Below are 23,485 nucleotides of genomic sequence, written 5' to 3'. Positions count from 1 at the left end.
ATCTAGGTGCAATGATGTTCTGGAGCTAGTGGAAACCATCAAGCATTTCCAGTTACTGGAGACAGTAGCACGAATTGGTGGGACTGGAAGTGACAGTCAGGATGCAATGGTGCAAGAGATCCATGAAACCTATTGTAGGGCTATGGATGTGTTTACCAGAAAGAACGGGGACATCCTATTCACTGAGAGTAACCAGTCCTTTGAAAAAGCCTTCTTTGACTTCAGAATAACTATTAAGGTAAGATGTTTGCAAAGAATCTACAGGATATGTCTACTATGTCCCATGAGAAGTCATTTTATTTCCTTGTTGTTTTGTTTGCACTTGGGTTTCAAATGGGTGCAGATCAAATAAACAGATGAAAACTGCAGACCCACTGTTAAATGCAGAAGTGGGAGTCATCAGAGTGGCAATGTTACTTGCATTCTAGCTAGAATATAGTGAGTAATTTGCAGTGTTGTGTACCTTTTTGTTCTTCATCCCCTGTTCATTCATTGTAATCTCAAATCTGGGACTTTGTACCTTTTGTCACTAATCTTCTCCTGAAACACACAAATGTATTCTGGATCTAGGGAAGTGTTTCTTACTCTTGAAACAGTTAGGTCTTGTTACTCCAGCTTTGCCAGACAAAGTTCTTTATTTGTGCCAATGTCTAAAATTTCAGAAGATTTGGACTTTTATTTAGGACTGAGCCCTTTAGATTTTGTAGTTGATATCTACCCGGTAGTATGCTTAGTATTTCACTCTTCTTTTATTACTTGGGCCCTATAGCTCATCCTCTTCCAAATGGGGACACACTATCTGTGCCAATTAACATCCTTTTCTGCAAAGGTCTTTCCATTCTACTTTTGGCAAAAACAGAGCTTTGCAGTTTTGTTTGACACCAGCTTAACTTATTCTTTGAATATTACTAAGCAAGTCAAGCAACCACATCTGCTAGCCAAGTCTGATCACCCCAGCATTTAATCTCTTTGCTTATACTGTACCTGGAAAGGGCACATACTTCCTGAAAACTACGGTCTTTTATCTCCACAGTAATGCTATCCCAAAAAACATCCACACATACACCTTGAAACTGGTGGCTAAGGAGAAAACACTTGAAAATTATGAATAAATAGCACTAAACTTGCCTTTAAACTGTGGTTTAGCTTGGAACAAACATCTGGGAAGGCACACACAGTAACAGGGAAAAGATATTCTGGTCTGAGGCTCGGGTTTGTCTCACCAGTTGTGGTCAGGTGGCTTATTTTAGGAAGAAACCCAAAGGCTGGATGGTCTGCTGACCTCCAAGAAGATGTCACTCTCACGTTAAACCATGAAGAAGCAACAGATAGCAGCAGCAGCAGGGGTGTTATAACTCTCCTCTTTTTATCATCTTATTTAAAAAGCATTTGCAACATCCATCCATCCATTTTCCAACCCGCTGAATCTGAACACAGGGTCACGGGGGTCTGCTGGAGCCAATCCCAGCCAACACAGGGCACAATGCAGGGACCAATCCTGGGCAGGGTGCCAACCCGCATTTGCAACACTTGCCTAATAAACAGTACAGCTCCAAAAATTATACAGTACTTCATTTTTGCTCTTTCTCTTTAAACTCTGAATAGTCTGACACTTTAGGCATGGTCTTCAGCATTAATCATTGTCCTAATTTCTTTCTTGATGTTTCATTTTCAAAAGACCTTGTTTCTCATGTCATATAATTTTTCATACTTTCAGCACGTCTTGTATGTAATACCAGTATCAGTGTATAAAATATGGAATTGAAGCAGTAAATTGCATATATGTCTGCATTGACACAACCAATTATTGATTATATTTGCTGCACTCAACATTGTTCTATATTTAAATCCATGTGAAGTCTGTTCTGCTACAGACTGTAAAGTAAACACAGGGAGGTGTTCTTTATTCACCGTAACTTTAAACTACACCTTTTGAGCAACTAGCTGGCCAATCAGTGACCACACTGGTGAGAACAAACATTAGATTTCCATGTCAGAATGGTGCACACCATCACAACAGACGTATGATGCATGCAGTTGGCGGAATAATAACTGCCACTGATATTTCTATTGTGTGTGAGTGTCCTTTTAGCATGTCAAGGATTTTGAAAAGGAAGTTACTTTCACAACCTACAATTTAGATTTATACAATATCTTTGAAGAATATTTAGAAGACACCCTATTATGAATGTTTCTTGTGCTGTAATAGTTTTATTTGTTCATGTTTTGCAGGAGTTGGAATTCCAGATAGCAGAGGTCCTCCAAAGTGATTTTCAACAGACACCTACTATTGGAGCACAGCTGAGATTACTGCAGGTTTTTGAAGGGATTAGTGGCAGGGATCTTGTCCAGGTAATGATGGAAGTCAAAAAGGAATGCTGAACTTCCTTTAATTAGTGCTTCGTAGTGTCCTTTCAGTCTGAGGAAAGCCATATGTTGGTTTGTGTGTGTCTGGATTGAAAACAGTTATGCGGTAATAGTAAACAGACTGAACGAGCGATGTAAATGGATATTTGATTTCATGACTTTGTATCACCCTAAATTTTTTTTTTATTAGTGATGGCATTGGCTGCTGACTATTTGGGCATTGATAAATGACTAAATAATTGAAGCAATTAATAAATAATATGAAAAACATTTTCTGGACACAAAAAAGGAGTATACACATACCTTTCATTGAATTACAATAAAAAACATAATCACCAAAAAAGCATACTTACAAATTTTTAATCACATTTTCTTACTTGTAATAATTCGTTGAAAAAGGGTCAGAATTGCAAAAATGCATTTACTTTTTTATGTTATTTCCTAAAGATAGTGTTAGATTAAATTTTCAATGAATTCACAAGGAGTTCTGGACAGAGGGCATGACACATTTAAGCACTGCAGCTGCTACAATCTCACCATTGCTTAGTCACTGCAAGTAAATTGCAGTGCAAACAATTACAAGATTGTTCAGAGATTCCACACTGATTACAAGTAATTTACTATGGGACACATGTAGTGCAAGGTGAGGGTCATTTTGGAAGCCAATCGATATAAAGAATACAGAAATACAAACTGAAATCCATGTGAACGTGTCATGGAGAATTCCTTCTTCAGAAAAAAAAAAAAACACAGAAACTCTGGATGAGAACTCACAGTAAGACTTTATTGCAAGAAGCATAAAGCAGACTCAGTTCAATGAAGTGCATGTGAGCAGTTTGGGCGAGGGGGAGCTTATGGAAAATACTCTCCTCCTTCTGGTTCTTCCCACCATTACAGTATCTAACGTTCAAGCCCACCATTACTTAATGTTCCAGTCCACCATTTACCTATTGCCCATCACTCGGCCTTGTGTCCCTCATCTGACTGAAACTAGCCAACATTACTCCTGTGTATCGCTCGATTCCCACCAGTAAGTTGGAATCAGGAGGACCCACATGTACCTACAGTATGATACTAGGCTGCTCAAACGATTAGTTTCTTGTTGCACATGCATCCCTCAAGGCTAAAAGTTTAGGCATCAGCATCTCAAAGTCAATAGTGTTAAGTTTTCTTATAGTTCACAGTATCCTTGGCTTGTCATCACCTCATGCTATTGTCCGAGCAGGCAGGCAGAGGCCGGGCCATTGCAAGTGAAAACAAGTGGTCTTGTGCTGATAAGAGAAAATAAAAATACAGACACAAGCTTTTAAATGTTATTAATTCTTATATAACCTAGAGCTAGCTACTTTTAAGTTAATGGTGGCAGTTTGTCCCCTTTGAAAACTCATAGTAATCTAACAAACTAATTCAGTTCACTTCAGGATTATAAGCTTCAGTTATGGGTTATAAGGAGATGAGATCTTTATATATATATATATATATATATATATATATATATATATATATATATATATATATATATATATATATATATATATATATATATATATATATATATATATATATACTAATAAAAGGCAAAGCCCTCACTGACTGACTGACTGACTCACTCACTAATTCTCCAACTTCCCGTATAGGTAGAAGGCTGAAATTTGGCAGGCTCATTCCTTACAGCTTACTTACAAAAGTAACTGAGTTAAAATTGCTGTAGCGAGAAACTTTTAAGTGCTGGGTCTTAGCTAACATTAAATAAAGGCATGGACTTTACACAAGAGAGCAGCTCACGTGAACTGACTGAACGCAGTACGAGTGATCACTTCCATGCATCAAACCTGTTCAAAAAACGCATTACACAATTGAGAAGGTAGGAAAAGAATATGCTCCGAGCTGAGCTCCACAGCTAACGTGGTCTTGCGGAAGCAACTTTGTCACGCTACCACCAAATACTCATAGAAAAATCCACAAGTTAATACACATGCTGTCTCTAGAGTTTCTCCACACTCAATGTATTCCTCGCATCCCTGTTATACCCTCTGATCTCCCATTTCAATTCAGATGCCTCCAATTTCCATTAAAGGCTCTGCTTCCCGATGAGAAGTAAGAAGTCTCAGGGACAGACCCTACAAAAGGTTGCCATTGATTTCAAGCAAGATTGCTTTTCTCCTGGACAACTATACATTGCATTCTCAAGAGTGAGCTCGCGCAGCTTCGTCATATTACAACCAGAGTGCTGAACTGACAACGTGATATATAAAGAGAACTATAATAATCGTAATAAACGAACAATAAAACAGCGGAGAACCTGTGGATTACATAAAAAGGCAGCTTCCTTGGCAAAGCAAGGAAAAAGGATGGCTTTATATGTTGTTCGTATATAAAACAGCAGAGAAGCTGTGTAAAGGCTGCTTCACAAAAAACCAGCGGAGCACCTTATATGAGCAGGCAGTCAGCTAAAGAAGGGAATCAATAAATATCTATAATCGTAATAAATGAACAAAAAATAGCATGCAAGTCGCGGATTAAATAAAGAAAATGGGTACCTGAACAGTACAGTAAGTCTCGAATAGCTACACAATAGCTATAAGAATCATAATAAACGAACAATAAAACAGTACAGAACCGCGAAGCAAGGAGAAACAACGGCCTTATATGGCATTCATTTATAAAGCAGCAGGGAAGCTGTGTGAAGGCAGCTACACAAAAAAACAGCAGCGCGCCACACTCTGAATGTATTCCTCGCATCACCATTGTACCCTCTGATCTCCCATTTCAATTGAAATGACTCAAATTTCCAGTAAGGCTCTGCTTCGCGATGACAATTAATAAGTCTCAGGGACACACCCTAGAAAAGGTTGCCATTGATCTGAGGCAACATTGCTTTCCTCCTGGACAAAACTATACGTTGCATTCTCAAAAGTAATCTCAGTACACAGCTTGGTCATATTATTACCAGACTGCTGAACTGACAACGTGGTATACAAAGAAATCCTTAACAAATAGTTATTGGTATATTTTCCCTCAGTTTAAATAGGTTTTCTTTTCTTCTTAATAAAAATTTAAAAGCAGTACTTTGTCGCTGCGAAGCGCGGGGATTTTGCTATATACAGTATATATATATACAGTATATATATATGTATGTATGTATGTGTATATATGTATGTATGTGTTTCGGGCTTCTCTCAGTTTCCGTGGCCACCTTTCCTCTCCTTATGGGAGCTTCGTCCTGCTCCCGCTCCTAGCTCCCAGACTGTAGGAAGGCGGCCCCTTTTATTCCTGCCCGGATGTGCTGCAGGTGTCTGATGACGTCCTTGGAAGGCTGTTCCTCCATCTTGAAGAGTGTGGCAAAAGTAAATGTCTCCTGGGTTTCCTGAGGCCTGTGGCGCCCCCTGGCGGTGGCCACGGGTCCCACCGGGTTGGAACATCTTTGCTCCTTTCCCGTGGTCCTCTCCTAACCCAGGGTGGTTGCCCCCTCGTGACCTGGAAGCTATCAATGCCACCTTCCGGTCCTTTCAGGCATCCCGGCTGGGTAAGGGCCCCAGCAATCTGACACTATGTATATATATATTTTTAATATGTTGGGCAGAGTGGTGGCTAGGAATCTGCACTGGCAATTGGAAGGTTGCCCGTTCGAATCCCGTAAATACCAAGAGGGGCTCTATTCTGTTGGGTCCTTGAGCAAAGCCCTTAACCTGCAATTGCTCTGTCCTGGGTATGATGTTAATATGCATCGAGCCATGCACGTCGGCTCTCCAACCTGCAGGGAAAAACCTGGTGGTTGGTGGCAGAACTGGCACTCCAATCACTGTATAAAAACCTCACACTGGTTCCACTCCATCTGAACTAGTGTGGTGCTGAGGTGTCACCTGTTGCATGGCTGCACTCAGGTCCTAATCTGGGATCCTGAATTGGTTTGTCGTGTGGTGGGTGCGGCAATACAATACAATACAGTTTATTTTTGTATAGCCCAAAATCACACAGGAAGTGCCGCAATGGGCTTTAACAGGCCCTGCCTCTTGACAGCCCCCCAGCCTTGACTCTCTGAGAAGAGAAGGAAAAACTCCCAAAAAAACCTCGTAGGGAAAAATGGAAGAAACCTTGGAAAAGGCAGTTCAAAGAGAGACCCCTTTCCAGGTAGGTTGGGCGTGCAGTGGGTGTCAAAAGAAGGGGGCCAATACAATACAATACACAGAACAGAACAAATCCTCAATACAGCTGTATCAGCACGTGCTCCTAACCTCTTTTATATGTTACTTACGTAATGGACTTTTTTGTGGTTACTGAGAAACCACAATGAGAAAAAATTTTCATCTGAGGTTTTCATGCAGAATAGAGAGAAAGAAGTTTATTATATAACAGATCTGAATTGTGAACAGTGTTGTCCCCATGGATAAAATATTGTCAGGCAGTTACTTTCAGAATTATCATTGCTTACATAAACAGCCAACCCAAACACTCAAGATACTGACTTTTTGACTTGAACTCCCCTCTTTCTGTCATTCATGGATCAAGAGTCCTGTCTTTAATTTGTATCCACCCACAATTTTAAGCATTTATTGTGTATCTACCTACTTTACACAACTGTTGCACTTCATCAAATTCAGTATTATATTATATCAGTAAAATGTAATTAATATACTTATATATACTGTACGTCATACTGCAATGCATGTAGAGTGTAATATATTGTATATGTTATGCAATTGTTGGCTTCTTTGTGGTAGTCCAAGTATTTTGCAACATTATTGTAGCTGAAAGCTCACAATACCCATTTGGTTGTATCTGCTCTTGTGCGTTTACAATGACAATAAATCGACTTTCATATTACAGTACAAATGTACTTAACAGTCACGTCTAATCATATACCAGTGCTGATGATGGTACAGCTTCTTTCTTTCTCGAGTGACATTCTTTCTTGTTTCATTACTAGAAACATTTAAAAGTCAAAGAACAGCAGCTTTTATCAATGCTGATTGATGAGGTGACACAGGTGAAGTCCTCCTACCAGGAAATGTGTCGGAATGCTTGTGGGCGCTCTCTTGCGCCACCCACAGTCAATAAGCTGCGCTGCTTGAAGGGCTTACAGGACAGGATCTCGGTATGTATTGGTTGAAATATTTCTGAAATGAAAGCTCAAAAGTGGCTTCATTTTCCACTTTACAGTAATGCAGGTAACTGGCTTGGCCAAGATCTGCTGGAATCTGGAAAAGAGTGATGCGAGTTTTGAAGTTTTAGCTTAAGACAAAAAACGGCAACCTGAAAAGAAATTGCCTCTTATTTTTAGGAGCCAATGCACAAACTGAAAGATGTTCTGCCTCATTCTTTGAAAGGCGATTTTGGCTGGAAACTCAGACATTTGTACTCCGACACTATGGAAGAGCTGCAAAGGTGGGGCGGCCAATACTAAGTAGGTATTGGGTGAAATACCCTTTAATCTTATTCTATACCTAATTCTCTCTTTCTTATCTTTACTGAACAGGTATGAGAAAGAAACAATGGACTCCTGGTTACAGACTGCTGAGATGGACCTAAGCCAAGCAATTAAGAAGCCTTTATTGGTGAGAATCATCTTTGAGTCATATAACAGACTGCATGTTCATTATAATTATCAAGAGAAACTGGCAGTATATAGATACCTGCCACTGACCCACATACCTGTGTGTTACTATGAATTTTTAATAAGCTCACTTGATATCCTAATTCTAATACGGCAATGTCTATAGTGACAGGTTTGAAGCATCTTTTCAAAAACCAAGTAAAGCAGTGGCATACACACACATGCAGGAAGGCACAAAACACAACCTAAGATATTCTGCTTGCCTACCTGAAAAAGCTTTTTTCCCTTTTTATGACACTATCAGTTTTCAGAACAGGATATCTCACAATCTCATTATGTTTCCCTTCAATTTCACTTTTTCCTTCTGTAACATTTAACACATCGTCTTCACAATACAAATTGCAAGCACCAGGGACCTCATGTATAAACATGCTTATGCTTAGAAATGTGAGTAAGCCATTTCTTACACAAATGTTGGGAATTATAAAACTCTAACTTGCAGTGGAAATTAGCTTAAAGTTACAGCAAGTTTTGACCATCCATAAATCCTATGCATACTTTTTGGTGCTGGCATTTTAGCATCTCCAGGCAGCAGTACAATGAAGTGAACAGCAAATCTTACTTCATTGTGCATTTCAGTGGGGCATAAATCACTTTCTGATGTTGTTGAACTAATTATATCTTAGTTAACTGACATGTCCTGCCTGTACGGCTGCCTTCAGTGTTGGTCATCACATTTAATGCATATGTTTTGCCTAGAAAATGAGTGTGCTGTGTGTTGCACCACATACAGTAAATGGCAATGGCAGCTTTAGCTCTTTTGAGGGATATCACCAATGACAGGATAAAGCGAGTTTTCAGATCTCACAATAGTTTTTTGCCTCATGATAACACATGTTTATGCTGATTTAGACTTCTTACAATTGTCCACTTCGAGTTGTGTGCTGAATTGGAGCTTACATTGTACCGGTCAGGAGCCGCTAAGATTCACACCATTAAAAATGACTGTGATTTATTTATTTTTGTGGAGGATTACCAGGGACAACCGCAGACTTGGAACGACACACACACCCTACTACAGAGACCAAATAAAGCACACTGGGAACATTAAACAATTAAGAATATAATGAAATTAAATTAACTAAATGAAAACAATAATACCACCCCTGACCCCTTTGGCGATATTACATTTAACATATAAACACAACACACAGCAAAGTCCATGAAAGAACCAAACCAGATGAAATGAGTGACGAGATTGAGTCCAGTGATCTGTATGTAGAAAGGGAATGGAAAAAGCAGTCCTACTGGTAGCTGCTGAAAGGATGACGACGGATGGATGGTTCAGGATTCCAACACAGTCCTCAGTGCACAGGTAGACAGACGATCCAGACCCCAACAAACGAATACAGTCCAGGACACAATAATTAATTGAGGTTCAAATAACAGCAGGCAGCACGACAGATTAACGTAACACACATAGCACCAAAACAAAACAAACGTTTTTTTCTTCTTTGACACCTGCCCTCCTTTTAAACCCCTCTGGCCACCTTTGACCCCAACAGCCCATGCAAGAACTGCTGGGAGATGCAGTTCTAACTACTAGTAGCATTGCTACAACATTATAGAGACCATCAGGAAGAAATCATATAATCCCTGTTCCATTCCAAATTTTTGCAACCTAAAGGCATTTGGCAGTGGGTGTTATTCAACGTTGACCAGTCAGAAATCTTGCAATCACCTTGACTTTTGTCAGACCACCTGCATTTTTGGTATATGAAAGATGTTGCCCAGATACATGCAATATCCCAATGATTTTCCTGATGTAATTAATGGAAATGACTGCCCATGTGTTGCAATAAAGGCACCATCACATAATTCATTTGCTGTATTAAACAGAAAGCACTTTCACTCAATTAATATGCAACTAGTACTGTATATGATGATCAAACATATTTAATGTTATTTCACAGCTCAACCCACAATTGCTTTATTTTATTAAATGGTAGAATGGGAAGCAGACTTCAGGGTCATGCTCTGTGTGATGGTTGACTTCTTGGTAAATAAACCTGATTAGTTGGATTTCAATTAAATTCACTACATTATAAACAACTTCTATAGTCTTTCCCACAGGTGACAGTGTATACATAACAAGACCAACTGGTTAAAAGAATGAACCATTAAGTCATTAAAAGGTGTAGACACCATTGTTTGGACTCTTTGGACACAAAGATTTGCCCCATTGTGATAGCTTGGACAGTGCTGCACAATATTGTGCAGAAACATGGATGGCCTAAGGACATCAACGCAATGGCAATTCAACCATGTTTGGATGTTGTACGTTGAATGTAAAGATATTAGTATTGCAATATCAGCATTTACTTGGCAAAATTATTTTATTTTGATACAAATTCAGTAAGAATGCTTTTAATATTTCTCACTTCTGTATATGCAGACTGCCATCAATTCACTTTCTGTACTAGTGTTGGTCTGGACACAAAGGAGCTATATAAATAAAATGTATTATTGTTATTTTATTATTATTATTAGGGTGACACCTTGCTGTTGTTTTCTCCTTTCAATTCCCCTCTTTTTTTATTTGTAACTCCTGAAAAAAAAGAAAAATAAAAAACAGTAAAAATAATTTTTTGTGTTTCTTCACTTCAGTCAGTAATGGCTCAAGTTCATATTCACTTAAGTTTTGTTTTTCACCTTTTTTCCTCTGCTGTCCCGTGGTTTGTAGTAGAGAGTTCACTCGGGACAATGGACAAGTTTATGTGGTGATTTGATTGTTAATATTCAAAAAAGGCTTTTTATGCCATATACAGTTACTGACAGGAGGTGACAGGGAGTGGCCGAAAACACACCTTATATATAAATGTCTACTCATGGAAGTGTGTGTGTCAGTCTGGACCCTGAAGTGAGAGGTGGAGTGGGGGGTAAGGGCTCCACCTCTGAGGAAACAGAAAACTTGCTTAGCCACTAATAACACAAGCGAGGCAAGCACGTCAGCAAAATGAAATCTCAGGAGAAAGACAAAGACTTAGCTGCTAACATCGGCAAAACGGTTTCCCTTTTACTTTTCCTCCCGCTACTAATACACAAGTGAGGCAAGCACGTCGGCAAAACAAAACCTGTGAAGAAAGTTGCTTAGCCGCTAGTGCACAAATGATGCAAACATGTTGGTAAAACGAAACCTCCTAGGAGAGGGATGCCCAGAGTAGTTCCTTTCAATTAACTGACATCTCTACATTTCAATTTTTTTTCTGACGATTTCAATAGTTTCTAGGACCCTGTGCTTTTTACAGCACAGGATTATACAATTAGTACCTAAATAAATAAAAATTGAATACATTTCCTAATGGATTTATCTATAATCCTCAAATCCTGTGTTTAGCTCTCTCAATGTGGCCAATATTAAGCTGAAAAAAAAATCATGTTATTTTACAGGTTATTTCTGATAAGAAAGATGAACTAGAAGATTCTCCATTCTCTGTAGAATTGAATCTGGATCCAGATTTTGTTCTGCTGCTACGAGAGGCCAACTACTTCCGCCAGGCTCCATTTCATATACATGTAAGTGGTAGTTTGTTTAAGACAAGCAGCCAATGAAACATGAAGCTGTGGGCTCTCTGTAAGCCTTGATTCAAATCTGCGAGATTGCATTAGTACTCTGATGACCCGAGCTCCCTAGAGCTATGATGTGTTTTCAGATAGGCAGTAGAAAAGATGAGTTTTAGAGAAACAGCCAGACCAGAAGTGAGGGAAGACTAGACTACAGAGGATAATGTATCAAATTTTGAAAATTAAATATTTTATGCACCCACTTGAAAATGCCTGACTTCATTTCAGCTGTTCTCTGTATCTTCAGATTTGCTGCAAAAATTCTATTATGTTTATATGTGTTCTTATTCATCTGAAATGATCTTTACAGTTACATGAATCTGTAGAAACATTTTTGAAAAATGAACATGTGAATCGGCTGTGGGAACAAGCTGCCAGGTTGGAAACTGTCCTTTGCAAGTATAATGAAATAACGAGAAACATCCATGACTATGAAAAGGGGCTTCTGGAGAACATGCTTTCTACGGCCCAGACGGTAAGAAGGACTGCCCTGAATATTGACCTATCAGTGGAGGAAAATCATCATCTCTACATTGATAATACTGACTTTGAAGGATACTAGCTCTTTTTTCACTTTTTTAGCTTTCATAAGATCTTAAAGAAAAGAGCAGACATAAATAATGCACTGATAAGGCTTAGCTTTCATTAAACACCCTTTAGCCTTTACTAATTTCTCAAATTATTTATAGGAGTATACATTTATAGAGTTGAATATTTTGTCTTTTCATTAAAAAAGCTTTTGGTTCAATCATGGAAACTCTTAGATGATCCATTGCGCTTTTGCTGTTTTTATAGCTGCTGCAGAGTGGACTGAGCATCTACACATGGAATACAGAGAGCAGTGCTGATTTCATCGAGCAGGCATCGTCTCTTATATGTACTGACCTCTACTTCACATTCAGCACAGTGAGGAACAACTGCTTGGAGATCTTGACTCTTTCCAACTCCTGGTCTCAAGGGCGACTGGACATATTTTGCAGCAGGAGCACAAGGGAACCAGCTTCGATGGAAGAATTACTGCAAGAGCAAGGGTGAGCATCTTACATGTTTGGTGCAAAACCTTGCAATCTAGAATTCTTAAACTAGCCAGATTTTATTTATTTTCTTCTGATTTAATCCCCATACTTAATTGGTGTTCATGGTTGGTGTCTCAGTGTACTTTTTAAAGAAGAGAAATGAGGTTCACTTAGATTAAATTAAAAATGTTATTGTTGATGGATCCCCGGCTCCTTTCATTCAATAGGAGCAGCCACTCAGAGCAAACAAAATCCCTGTAGCTCCCTCAGCTTTCAATGTGGTCTTGGCAAGATGTTTCAGATGTTAGAAGGCTGATGAAAATAATTGTATTTATTATTGTTCACAGGAATTTAAGGTTTTGACTTAGTTTTACGGCTAGATACCCTTCCTGATCCTAACCTTCTCTATTTGTTCAGGCTTGGGACCAGCATCAGGTTAGGCTGGTCTGCCCCCCTAGTGGCTAGATGTTCTATAGTTTCTAAAACAGGACATCCACTCCAAGTTTATCCTTGCTATTTGTGCAACAATAATAAAGTTTGATTTGGTTAAGCAGTTTGTCTAGTGAGATCCTTTTATGCAACATACTTAAGTTGTATACCAGGTGAACTCAACAATCTGTTAATTGATTTGTCTAACCCACACTTATGCTTGTGTTTTCTGCATAGTTATATAAAAAGTTTAGCTGTGATTTCTAAAAAATGGAAAATGTAGTTTGACAATTGCTTTTTGTTTAAACTTATCGTTTTCCCCCAGTTATTCGATTCACTTTATTTTTGTATAGTGTTCTTCACTGAGGTAAAAAAAATTGCAATTACAAATGTTACAAGCTACTAATTACAGTACAAAGTGCAAATGCATAAATGTATGGATTAGTTTAAACATACAGTAAAGCAAAGCAATTAATTTTTTTTATGGCATCGTGCTCACACCATTGATCCAGTTTTGTGCTCCATGTTACTTTTCCTTTTTTCAAACCTCTTGCAGGACCGTGGAGAGTGCCTTGAAAAGACAAATCATCTCAGATGGTCAGAGAATTCATCAACTGATTGGACAATCTTTTAAAGCAGTAAGCATCAGTGAGGCTTCACCTGCTTGGCAGGGCTTCACGGAACACATGGACATCCTCGTTCTGCAAGGGCTAAAGCGGGTTACACTGAGTAGCCTTGCTTCCATGCTGAACTTGCTGTTAGAAGAACAGGTAAGGGTTACTTGAGCACCAGAACATTTTTAAATCTCTTGGTATTGATTTAATATATTATTGGACTGCTATATTCCATTACTCAAACTTTATTTTTAAAATTTTATATTTATTAAATGAATTGTTGTTGTTGCACTTGTGTAATCCCTGATTATCAACTTTTAATTTTCATCAGTAGTTTCTCAGAGTCAAAGGTGACCACTTGTAACTTTATCTCATCTGTTTTCTCAGTCATCTCTGTACCTGCTCTGTATGAATATACCATTATGCCATTATGCAAATATGCAATATGCAACATAACAAAATTAGACAGGTGCATAAATTTGGGCACCCCAACAGAGATATTACATCAATACTTAGTTGAGCCTCCTTTTGCAAATATAACAGCCTCTAGACACCTCCTATAGCCTTTGATGAGTTTCTGGATTCTGGATGGAGGTATTTCTGACCATTCTTCATACAAAATCTCTCCAGTTCAGTTAAATTTGATGGCTGCCAAGCATGGACAGCCTGCTTCAAATCATCCCATAGATTTTCGATGATGGCCATTCCAGAACATTGTACTTCTCCCTCTGCACGAATACATTTGTAGATTTTGAACTGTGTTTTAGGTCATTGTTTTGTTGGAATATCCAACCCCTGTGCAACTTCAATTTTGTGACTGATGCTTGAACATTATCCTGAAGATATTGTTGATATTGGATTAAATTCATCTTATCCTCGACTTTAACAAGGGCCCCAGTCCCTGAACTAGCCACACAGCCCCACAGCATGATGGAACCTCCACCAAATCTGACTGTAGGTAGCAGGTGTTTTTCTTGGAATGCGGTGTTCTTCTTCCACCATGCAAAGCGCTTTTTGTTATGACCAAATAACTCAATTTATGTCTCATCAGTCCAAAGCACTTTGTTCCAAAATGAATCTGTCTTTTCTAAATGAGCATTTGCATACAACAAGCGACTCTGTTTGTGGCGTGAGTGCAGAAAGGATTCCTTTCTCATCACCCTGCCATACAGATGTTCTTTGTGCAAATTGCGCTGAATTGTAGAATGATGTACAGATACACCATCTGCAGCAAGATGTTCTTATAGGTTTTTGGAGGTGATCTGTGGGTTGTCTGTAACCATTCTCACAATCCTGCGTATATGCCACTCCTGTATTTTTCTTGGCCTGCCAGACCTGGGTTTAACAGCAACTGTGCCTGTGGCCTTCCATTTCCTGATTACATTCCTTACAGTTGAAACTGACAGTTTAAACCTCTGAGACAGCTTCTTGTAGCCTTCCTCTAAACCATGATACTGAACAATCTTTGGTGTCACTCTTCTGGGGAGAGTCAAAGAGAAGCACAACTTGCAATTGACCACCTTAAATACATTTTCACATGACTGGACACACCTGTCTATGAAGTTCAAGGCTTAATGAGCTAATCCAACCAATTTGGGGTTGCAAGTAATCAGTATTGAGCAGTTACATGCATTCAAATCAGCAAAATTACAAGGGGGCCCACATTTTTGCACAGCCAGTTTTTCACATTTGATTTAATTTCATACAACTAAATTCTGCTTCACTAAACATCTTTGTTCGGAAAACACCCCAGTACTCAGATGTTCCTAGGAAATGAAAGACATACCACTGTTATCTTTTTTGCTGAAAGTAGAGTAAATTATTATGCAGGCTGAGAGGGGTTCCCAAACTTTCCATATGACTGTATATAGAAAATGAAGCTACTTACATTACTATTTCCTTTGGGAGCGACAGCAGCTTTCGATCATTCACTGGTCCCTAGCTGTAACACTTACTATTCCATGTGAGAAAATAAGACCAACTTTGAAGCCCATTCATGGGTCTCCAACTGTTTCGTGAACTGTCACGCTTGGAGATGTCAGGCTAGCATGAAACACTATGTAAACCAGGGCAGAAAAACTCACAGGACACTAACATATTAGCTGACTTGTTAATAACAGAAACACAGAGCAACTGAGGAACATCTGTTGTTATTTTGCTTCATCTTAGTGATGAGCCACCTCTGATGAATTTGCTTTGTGCAAGGTCTGTGAAATCACAGAAAGGTTTATGAATTTCTTCAAACTCTGCGAAATGCATGAAAGTCAATAGTAAAAGAAAAACTGAACTAGTTTTCAGTCAGTTATAATGGTACAATGGCCTTTTAAAAGTCCCTGAGGGCTGGGGAAACATCTGCCAACTATGCTGGGCTGATTATTGTGGCGGAAAATGTGACCTGAGCTTTAAGGCAGCAGTGCACTACTGTGCCTACCTGGGATAAAATTATGTCACATATCAGGCTGAGTTGTTGCTTTCTAGACCTGGCTCAGTTACAGGGAAAAAACACTTTCACACAGACAAAAGTCGGAAGAAATACTGGATCACCAGAGGTCATGCGCACATCTCATATCTCACTGTAATAAAAACCTTTATAAGTGATTAATTTGTGTGATGCAATTGGCAGAACCCATCTGAAATGCTTGCCCCAGACGTCATGCAGCCCCATCCCTCTGCAGGGGGTCAGCACTGCACAGGATGCGTTTGAATTCTTTTAATTTCAGAAGGACAGAAGTGTACCTGAATTCTGTTGAAAATTAATCAAGTCTGGCTTTGGTCTCGAAAGATTTTATAGTTCAAAAGTTAAGAGTGTTTTCTTTAAAGAACTATTTTAATTTTATTTGTGGAATTCTTGACTTGATAAATTCCAACAATTAATGGAATTAAATAGTACAATAGTAAAATTTCTTTCAGTGGCAACAGGAGCAGGAAGCATGAATTCACCTAGGCTTAGCCCCCACACATCTAGTGCATATAAAAGTTACAGAAAACTAGAAGGATAGCAATAATAAGGGACAGATAAGGGACCCATCTAGTTCCTGGAATCAGCAGTAGGGTGCTGCAAATCTCCACTGATCCATGAGTCATTCATTTTTATGAATGTCAGGCAGAATTACAAAGTACAGGTTGCCGCAGCATCAGCTGGCAGAACAGAACCATGTGAACCAGCCAATAGGACAGGAGCTGCATTGCCATAAACTTTGCCAAGTGCCCATTTAGACTTGGGAGTAGCTGGGACGGGAGGGGCCACTTACACTTTTGCATCTGCATGATGGTAGAATTGCACTGTACGCTAACTGGAGAAGTAGGGAAAGGGATGGAAGAGGAAGAACTGCCAACTGTTTGCATCTGGGTGTGAGCCTCTGCTCTCTATTCTGCAGCTGTGGTCTGGCTTTCACTGGCAGACTCTGAGATCTGTGATGTCATGCTGGCCTTGCAAAGCATCATGGATCACTAGGAAAAAAATGCTTAGTTAAGACGGCTGTACAGCAAATTTTCAAGTAAAAATTTCATGAACAAATTTGCTGCAAACAATGCATAGATCACAAATCTCTAGATTCTTACCTGAGTCTTTGAGACAAGAAAGATAGGCTGCCTAGTATCAGCTGATCTCTAGCCACATTTCCATCTATTATTTAGGAAAGGTCTTCATTACCTCACTGCTTCTCTTACAGATAGCTGGTTTGAAACACTGAAACCAAAAATTTAAGTATAATGAAGCAAATACATGAATGAGTTACAGTAATAAATGGTTTCCTCTTCTTTAAATATTATTGCTGAGAACAAATAAGATACCTAAAATAAATGTCATTTTCAGTTATTGGTAAAGATAAGCTTGCAATAAGGAAATTGTTCAGAATGAAAACTGCCTTTCACAGCAGGAGAACAAGTGAACTAAAAACTGAATTCAATTTAATGGAGCCTTGAGGCTTATGTATTGTGACTTGACACTACGTGATTATAAGGTCACATTATAATTTAAACTCCCAGTGTATCTCTGAGCAAATCGTCAAATTATTCAATATCTACCTCTGGAAGCTGAGTTCTATAAAGTGCTTTGGGATATGTGTTCATCATGACAGGCAGCACATAATGTAAGAGTAATGGGGCAGGTGGTCTAATGTTGGAAGTGTGCCGATGCTGTGATCTTTGACCTTAATGCCTGTCTATCATTAGCTATTTCTAAAACATTTGTGATAACATTTGTACTCCAATACCTTTTTAAACAGCAATGTAAGCAGGTAGTGACTTACTGTATTGTTTTTGGAGAATCCTAAAGGGAATACTGTAGTTAGAGTGTGTGCAATTCCATCCAGGTAACAGGAGAGGGCACTTGTGCCACATGAAAAAATCTGAAGATTGTGAAAGCTCTGGTGACAAATAGAACAGGAGCTATTTAGTCCAATAATAATTAAACAACTGATTTAAGAGCATTGTTCAGTTAATGTGTGAAATCATGCAAGACCAGGGACATACTGCGTACCCTGAGTGCTTTACAGTACAGCCAATTTTGTGGAAATCATTTTGAAGTAAAATTAACAGTGACCTTTGCATGCAGCAAGTAGACGTTATTATTCCTTTGTGGGACTTTTCTTGCAGTTTATGCTAAGTGGACTGTTTTGCACATGAAAAAGTAAAAAGACATAGTTAGTTTTAACACTTGCAACAGTAAATGACTATTTAGTTTAAATAGTGGTCCAGTCCTTACATGCTAGGATGATGCCAAAGTTGAATGATCAAGATACAAAGGTCATAATAGTAATGACAGAATATCAGGCTTTCAAGCTTGGACACAGGGTTCCATTTCTAAAATTCGGACACTGGCCTATAGGTGCCTAACTTGTTATAAAACATTTTGGAAAGCTTGATATGGCTTATTTCATACCATTACCTTTGTGATTCTTCCTTAAACGTCAGTGAGCTGGAAATCTGAAAAGGAAAATGAAGATCCGTACTAGGAAATAGAATGTAGTCCCAGGGTGCTCATGTTTGATCAGAGAAACCTAGCTAGATTTGTAAAATCTCTTTAATTGAAAAGAAACATTGCTGTATACCAACTTGTTCGAGTGTCTCTCATTCTTTCTAGCAGGTACCCATTCTGCAAATCCATGTTGACTTGGTTGATGGCAATGTGGCATTTTCTCCTCCTCTGGATGAAAGTACAGCTGAGCAGAGTGTTTTAGAACATGTACGTGCATGGCTAAAGGCTTTTCTACTCCGAGGTGCTCTGGTGACCATGATCTCTTCAACTACTCAGGTATAATAAAACAAGTTGGGACCAATTGTGCTTTATATGTAGACATCCTCAATGCAATCACCTCTCTTGGTGAAGGTCTTTTGTCTTTCTGTTTCTGTATTCCTAGAGTTTTAAATTCTTGCATTTTATTTGGCTATGCTATAACTTTTTTCTGCAAGTGATTCTTTTGAACCAGCTGTACTGATCTTGATTATAATGTACTTTCAACTCACACTTTTAAGTTGGTCTGTCCATTTAGGTTTATCTGCGAAGGCTATTCAAGGATTGTTTCCTTGTAATGCATAAATAAATTGAATAACAATGTATTTTATCCTGTTGCTTTGAGGTATAATGTTATTTGCTTTGCAAAGAATCTATTGTGAAGATTAATTCACTAATCTTTTCCATATAAAATGAAGATTGACTGATCAATTGTGTCCCTTTTATTCTAGGGAGGCTACCATGAATATGTGGCAGCCGATAAAGAGATCATTCAGTTAGTTGGCCATATTATGGACAAGGTGCAAGATGGGTGTTCCAGCTGCCAGGTATGTGTATAATTCATATCATAAATCTTTCACTTGGCCGACACAAGCCTCTCCTGAGAATAGATGTGCCAAGATGCAAGGGAAATGTCAAACATGAGAGTAGGAGGATGGAGGGTCACCTGATGAAATTTGATATTTTTGTGTGCTTTTATTACCACTAAATAGGGCCAGCAGAATCTAGGTAACGCTTGTGGTCAGGCAAAGAAATTCTCTAGTTCAATAACTTCCTTCGACTACAATAACCTCCTTGGATGATCACCTTGCTTAACCTTTTATCTTTCTTAAACTTACCCCAAAATTATTTTTACTCTTGTCTCTCTTGTTGATTTGAATTCAGTTTTTTGCTTTACACTTAATGTCATTTGCTTGGACCTGCCTTGGGTGTTTGACCACCAGTGAACCTTTTGAAGTCAAAATTAATTTCTTTCATTTGACATTTGCAGTTAGCCATAACCACTTATTGGTCAACCCAATGGAAAAACCATAGACTTGAATATTCTGTAATTGACCTGAGAAGATTTATCCAACAAAAATTTTATTCAGGCTTCCCAGTTTAAGCAAAAATACATGTGAATTTTAGATTTAGCTATATATATATTTGATGAATATGCATACTTTGAAAACTTTAAATCTATCCTGCTACTTTTTAGGACTTCATAGACAGAGAGGGGGTCAAAACTGTATCCTAGACAAGGAAAATGACACCTAGCATTGTAGGTTTATGGCATAGGATAAAACAGAAATTTTTATGAAGTAGTTTCATATACAATTGGGTCTCTGTATTAATGAGATCTGTATTCGTGGATTTGTGGAAGGCAGTTGATGAGATGAAATCTCTTTCTCAGACACCTCCTAAACAAGAGGAGGTACTGAAGATGTGCAGGTTAGAAAAGCTAGCCATGGCATTATGCCTTGCAGACTTCTTTCTTCAATATGAAGAAAAATTAATGAAATTCAAGGAGAATCTTAAAGGCCTTTTATCATTTTATACAGCTTTTTTACATTAAAAAAGAAAAGTCATCTTTCTATCACAGTGTTTTTGCTACATAATAAAATGCCAAACCCACAACCAGAAATCTTGGCCTCAACTGATCCTTCTTCATTACAACACTCTAGACGAGAACAAGCCATTCAGCCCAACAAAGGTCGCCAGTCCTATCCACTTATTTCTTCCAAAAAAACCAAGTCAAGTTTTGAAAGTCCCTTAAGTCTTACTGTCTACAACACTACTTGGTAGCTTATCCCAAGTGTCTATGGTTCTCTGTGAAAAATACAAATTCCAAATATTTGTGTGAAATTTACCCTTAACAAGTTTCTAACTGTGTCCCCATGTTCTTGATGAACTCATTTTAAAATACAAGTCTTGATCCACTGTACTGATTCCCTTCATAATTTTATACACTTCAATCATGTCACCTCTTAATCTTATTTTGCTTAAACTGTAAAGGCTCAGCTCTTTTAATCTTTCCTCATAATTCAACCCCTGTAGACCTGGAATCAGCCTAGTCGCTCTTCTCTGGACCTTTTCTAGTGCTGCTATGTCCTTTTTGTAGCCTGGAGACCAAAACTGCAAACAGTACTCCAGATGAGGCCTCACCAGTGCATTATAAAGGTTGAGCATAACCTCCTTGGACTTGTACTCCACAGATCGTGCTATATAACCTAACATTCTGTTAGCCTTCTTAATGGCTTCTGAACACTGTCGGGAAGTTGATAGCGTAGAGTCCACTATGACTCCTAAATCCTTCTCATAAGGTGTACTCTGATTTTCCGACCGCCCATTGTGTATTCAAACCTAATATTTTTACTTCCTATGTGTAATACTTTACATTTACTGACATTAAATTTCATCTGCCACAAATCTGCCCAAGCCTGTATGCTATCCAAGTCCTTCTGTAATGATATAACAGATTCCAAATTATCTGCTAATCCACCTATCTTGGTATCATCTGCAAACTTAACCAGCTTGTTACTTATATTCCTATCTAAATCATTTATATATATTAAAAATAGCAGCGGCCCTAGCACTGACCCCTGTGGAACACCACTCTTAACATCGCCAGTTCTGATGAGGTTCCTCGCACCATCACCCTCTGCTTCCTGTGTCTGAGCCAATTCTGCACCCATCTAAAAACATCACCCTGAACTCCCACTTCTTTTAACTTGATGCCCAACCTCTCATGTGGCACCTTATCAAATGCTTTCTGAAAGTCCAGATAAATAATATCATAAGCTCCACTTTGATCGTATCCTTTTGTTGCCTCCTCATAGAATTCCAACATGTTAGTAAAACACGACCTCCCTCTTCTGAACCCATGCTGACTGTTCAGAATAACTCCTGTCCTTGCCATGTGTTGCTCAATCTTATCCTTAATAATTCCTTCCATTAATTTTCCTGTGATGCTTGTTAAGCTTACTGGCCTATAGTTGCTTGGATCTGCCCTGTCACCCTTTTTATATAATGGGATGATATTTGCCATTTTCCAGTCCTTTGGAATCTCTCCAGTGCACAGTGACTTCCTAAAAATATGTGTCAAGGGTTTATATATGTACTCACTAGCCTCCTTAAGAACACGAGGATAAATATTATCTGGGCCTGGTGATTTGTTTGATTTCATCTTATTTAATCTGAGCAGCACTTCTCCCTCTACAATTTCCAAATCCCTCAGTACCTCCTTAGTAGTTGTTTACCTCTGGGAGGTTATCCACTTGCTCACTTGTAAACACCTCAGAAAAATGTAAGTTTAGGGCATCTGCTATTTCATTGTCTGTATCTTTTAATTCCCCTTTACTATTCCTGATGAACTTGACCTCCTCCTTAACTGTTCTTTTACTACTAAAATACTGAAAGAATCTCTTGGGGTCTTCTTTGCCTTATCTGCTATATTCCTCTCCAACTGTCTTTTAGCCTCTCTGATATCCTTCTTAATGGTTGCCCTCATGTTCTCATATGCTCTATGATTCTCTTTGCAGTCATTAGTCTTATATACCTTATACAGCAGTTTTTTCCTTTGCAACTTCTTTTTTAAATCTTTATTAATCCATGTTTTTTTATTTTAGATTTTTTAGTTTCCTATTACTTCCAAATTTAGGTATGTATCTGTCCTGCATTACATGTAAAACATTTTAAACCTGTTCCACTGCTCCTCGACTGTCTCCACATTTAAAAGCTTATCCCAGTCGATCCTACTTAGACTTTGTCGCATCTGCTCAAAATTAGCCCTACTAAAGTTCAACTTAACAATTTTAGTCTTTGCATCTGTACTCTTACAAAATACTGAGAATTGTATTACATTATGGTCACTTGACCCTAGTGGTTCAATCACCTCTACACCCTCAATTCTATCCTGATTATTACAAAATACTAAATCCAGACAGGCTTCACCCCGTGTTGGTGCTTTAACATGCTGTGCTAAAAACAGTCGCTGATTACTTCTAAAACTCCTGCTCTTGTGCTCCTCCATCTGTAAGGTTATCCCAGTTAATATTTGGATAATTAAAGTCCCCATGACTATAATATCCCCTGTAAACTTGCCTTTTGATATTACTAAAAGATGTGTGTTGAAATTACTGTCTGAATTGGGTGGTCTATAACACACTCCTAAAATGAGACCTTTTCCCTAATATTTTCCAGGCGAAGCCACATGTCCTCACTAAGATGGGGCTCATCATCCAACTGAAGATGACTTACATTTAATTCCTGTTTGGCATAAACAGCAACCCCACCTCCTTTTCTGTTCTGTCTATCCTTCCTAAAAATGTGTATCCCTCTATGTTACACTCATCCCCATCTTTGTTATTTAGCCAGGTTTCCGTTATTGCTATAATATCATAATTATGCTCTGCTACATACAACTCCAAATCACTTACCTTATTTTTGATACTTCTAGCATTAAGGCAAGCTATTTTTAATGTGTTAATCCTTCTATCTTTATGTGTGCTTAAAATTTACATTACTATGCATTTTTATTTCTACACCATTGTTTGTTCTTCCATGTATAGATCTAAACCTGGCCTGTCCTAAACTCCCTGCCCCCATTCCCTAGTTTAAACAATCCTCGACTAGCCTACACATACGCCTCCCCAATACATTGGTGCCC

At 38.5% G+C, this 23,485-nt stretch overlaps 1 protein-coding gene across 1 annotated transcript in view; it reads left to right on the top strand.

Annotated features, from left to right (window-relative positions):
* Positions 1–23,485, top strand: part of LOC120530660 (dynein beta chain, flagellar outer arm-like) — a 71,087-nt gene that overhangs the window by 32,488 nt on the left and 15,114 nt on the right. Inside the window, exons 10-20 of the mRNA XM_039755084.1 lie at positions 7–238; positions 2,233–2,352; positions 7,295–7,462; positions 7,649–7,752; positions 7,844–7,922; positions 11,372–11,497; positions 11,856–12,020; positions 12,341–12,576; positions 13,547–13,760; positions 18,691–18,858; positions 19,290–19,385. Coding sequence (XP_039611018.1) covers positions 7–238; positions 2,233–2,352; positions 7,295–7,462; positions 7,649–7,752; positions 7,844–7,922; positions 11,372–11,497; positions 11,856–12,020; positions 12,341–12,576; positions 13,547–13,760; positions 18,691–18,858; positions 19,290–19,385 — 1,708 coding nt within the window. The remainder of the gene's footprint in view (positions 1–6; positions 239–2,232; positions 2,353–7,294; positions 7,463–7,648; positions 7,753–7,843; positions 7,923–11,371; positions 11,498–11,855; positions 12,021–12,340; positions 12,577–13,546; positions 13,761–18,690; positions 18,859–19,289; positions 19,386–23,485) is intronic.

Source organism: Polypterus senegalus, chromosome 6 (genome assembly GCF_016835505.1).
Source record: "Polypterus senegalus isolate Bchr_013 chromosome 6, ASM1683550v1, whole genome shotgun sequence".
Taxonomy (NCBI): domain Eukaryota; kingdom Metazoa; phylum Chordata; class Cladistia; order Polypteriformes; family Polypteridae; genus Polypterus; species Polypterus senegalus.
The sequence above is the reverse complement of the archived record's forward strand: the minus strand, read 5'-3'. Positions and strand labels throughout refer to the sequence as shown.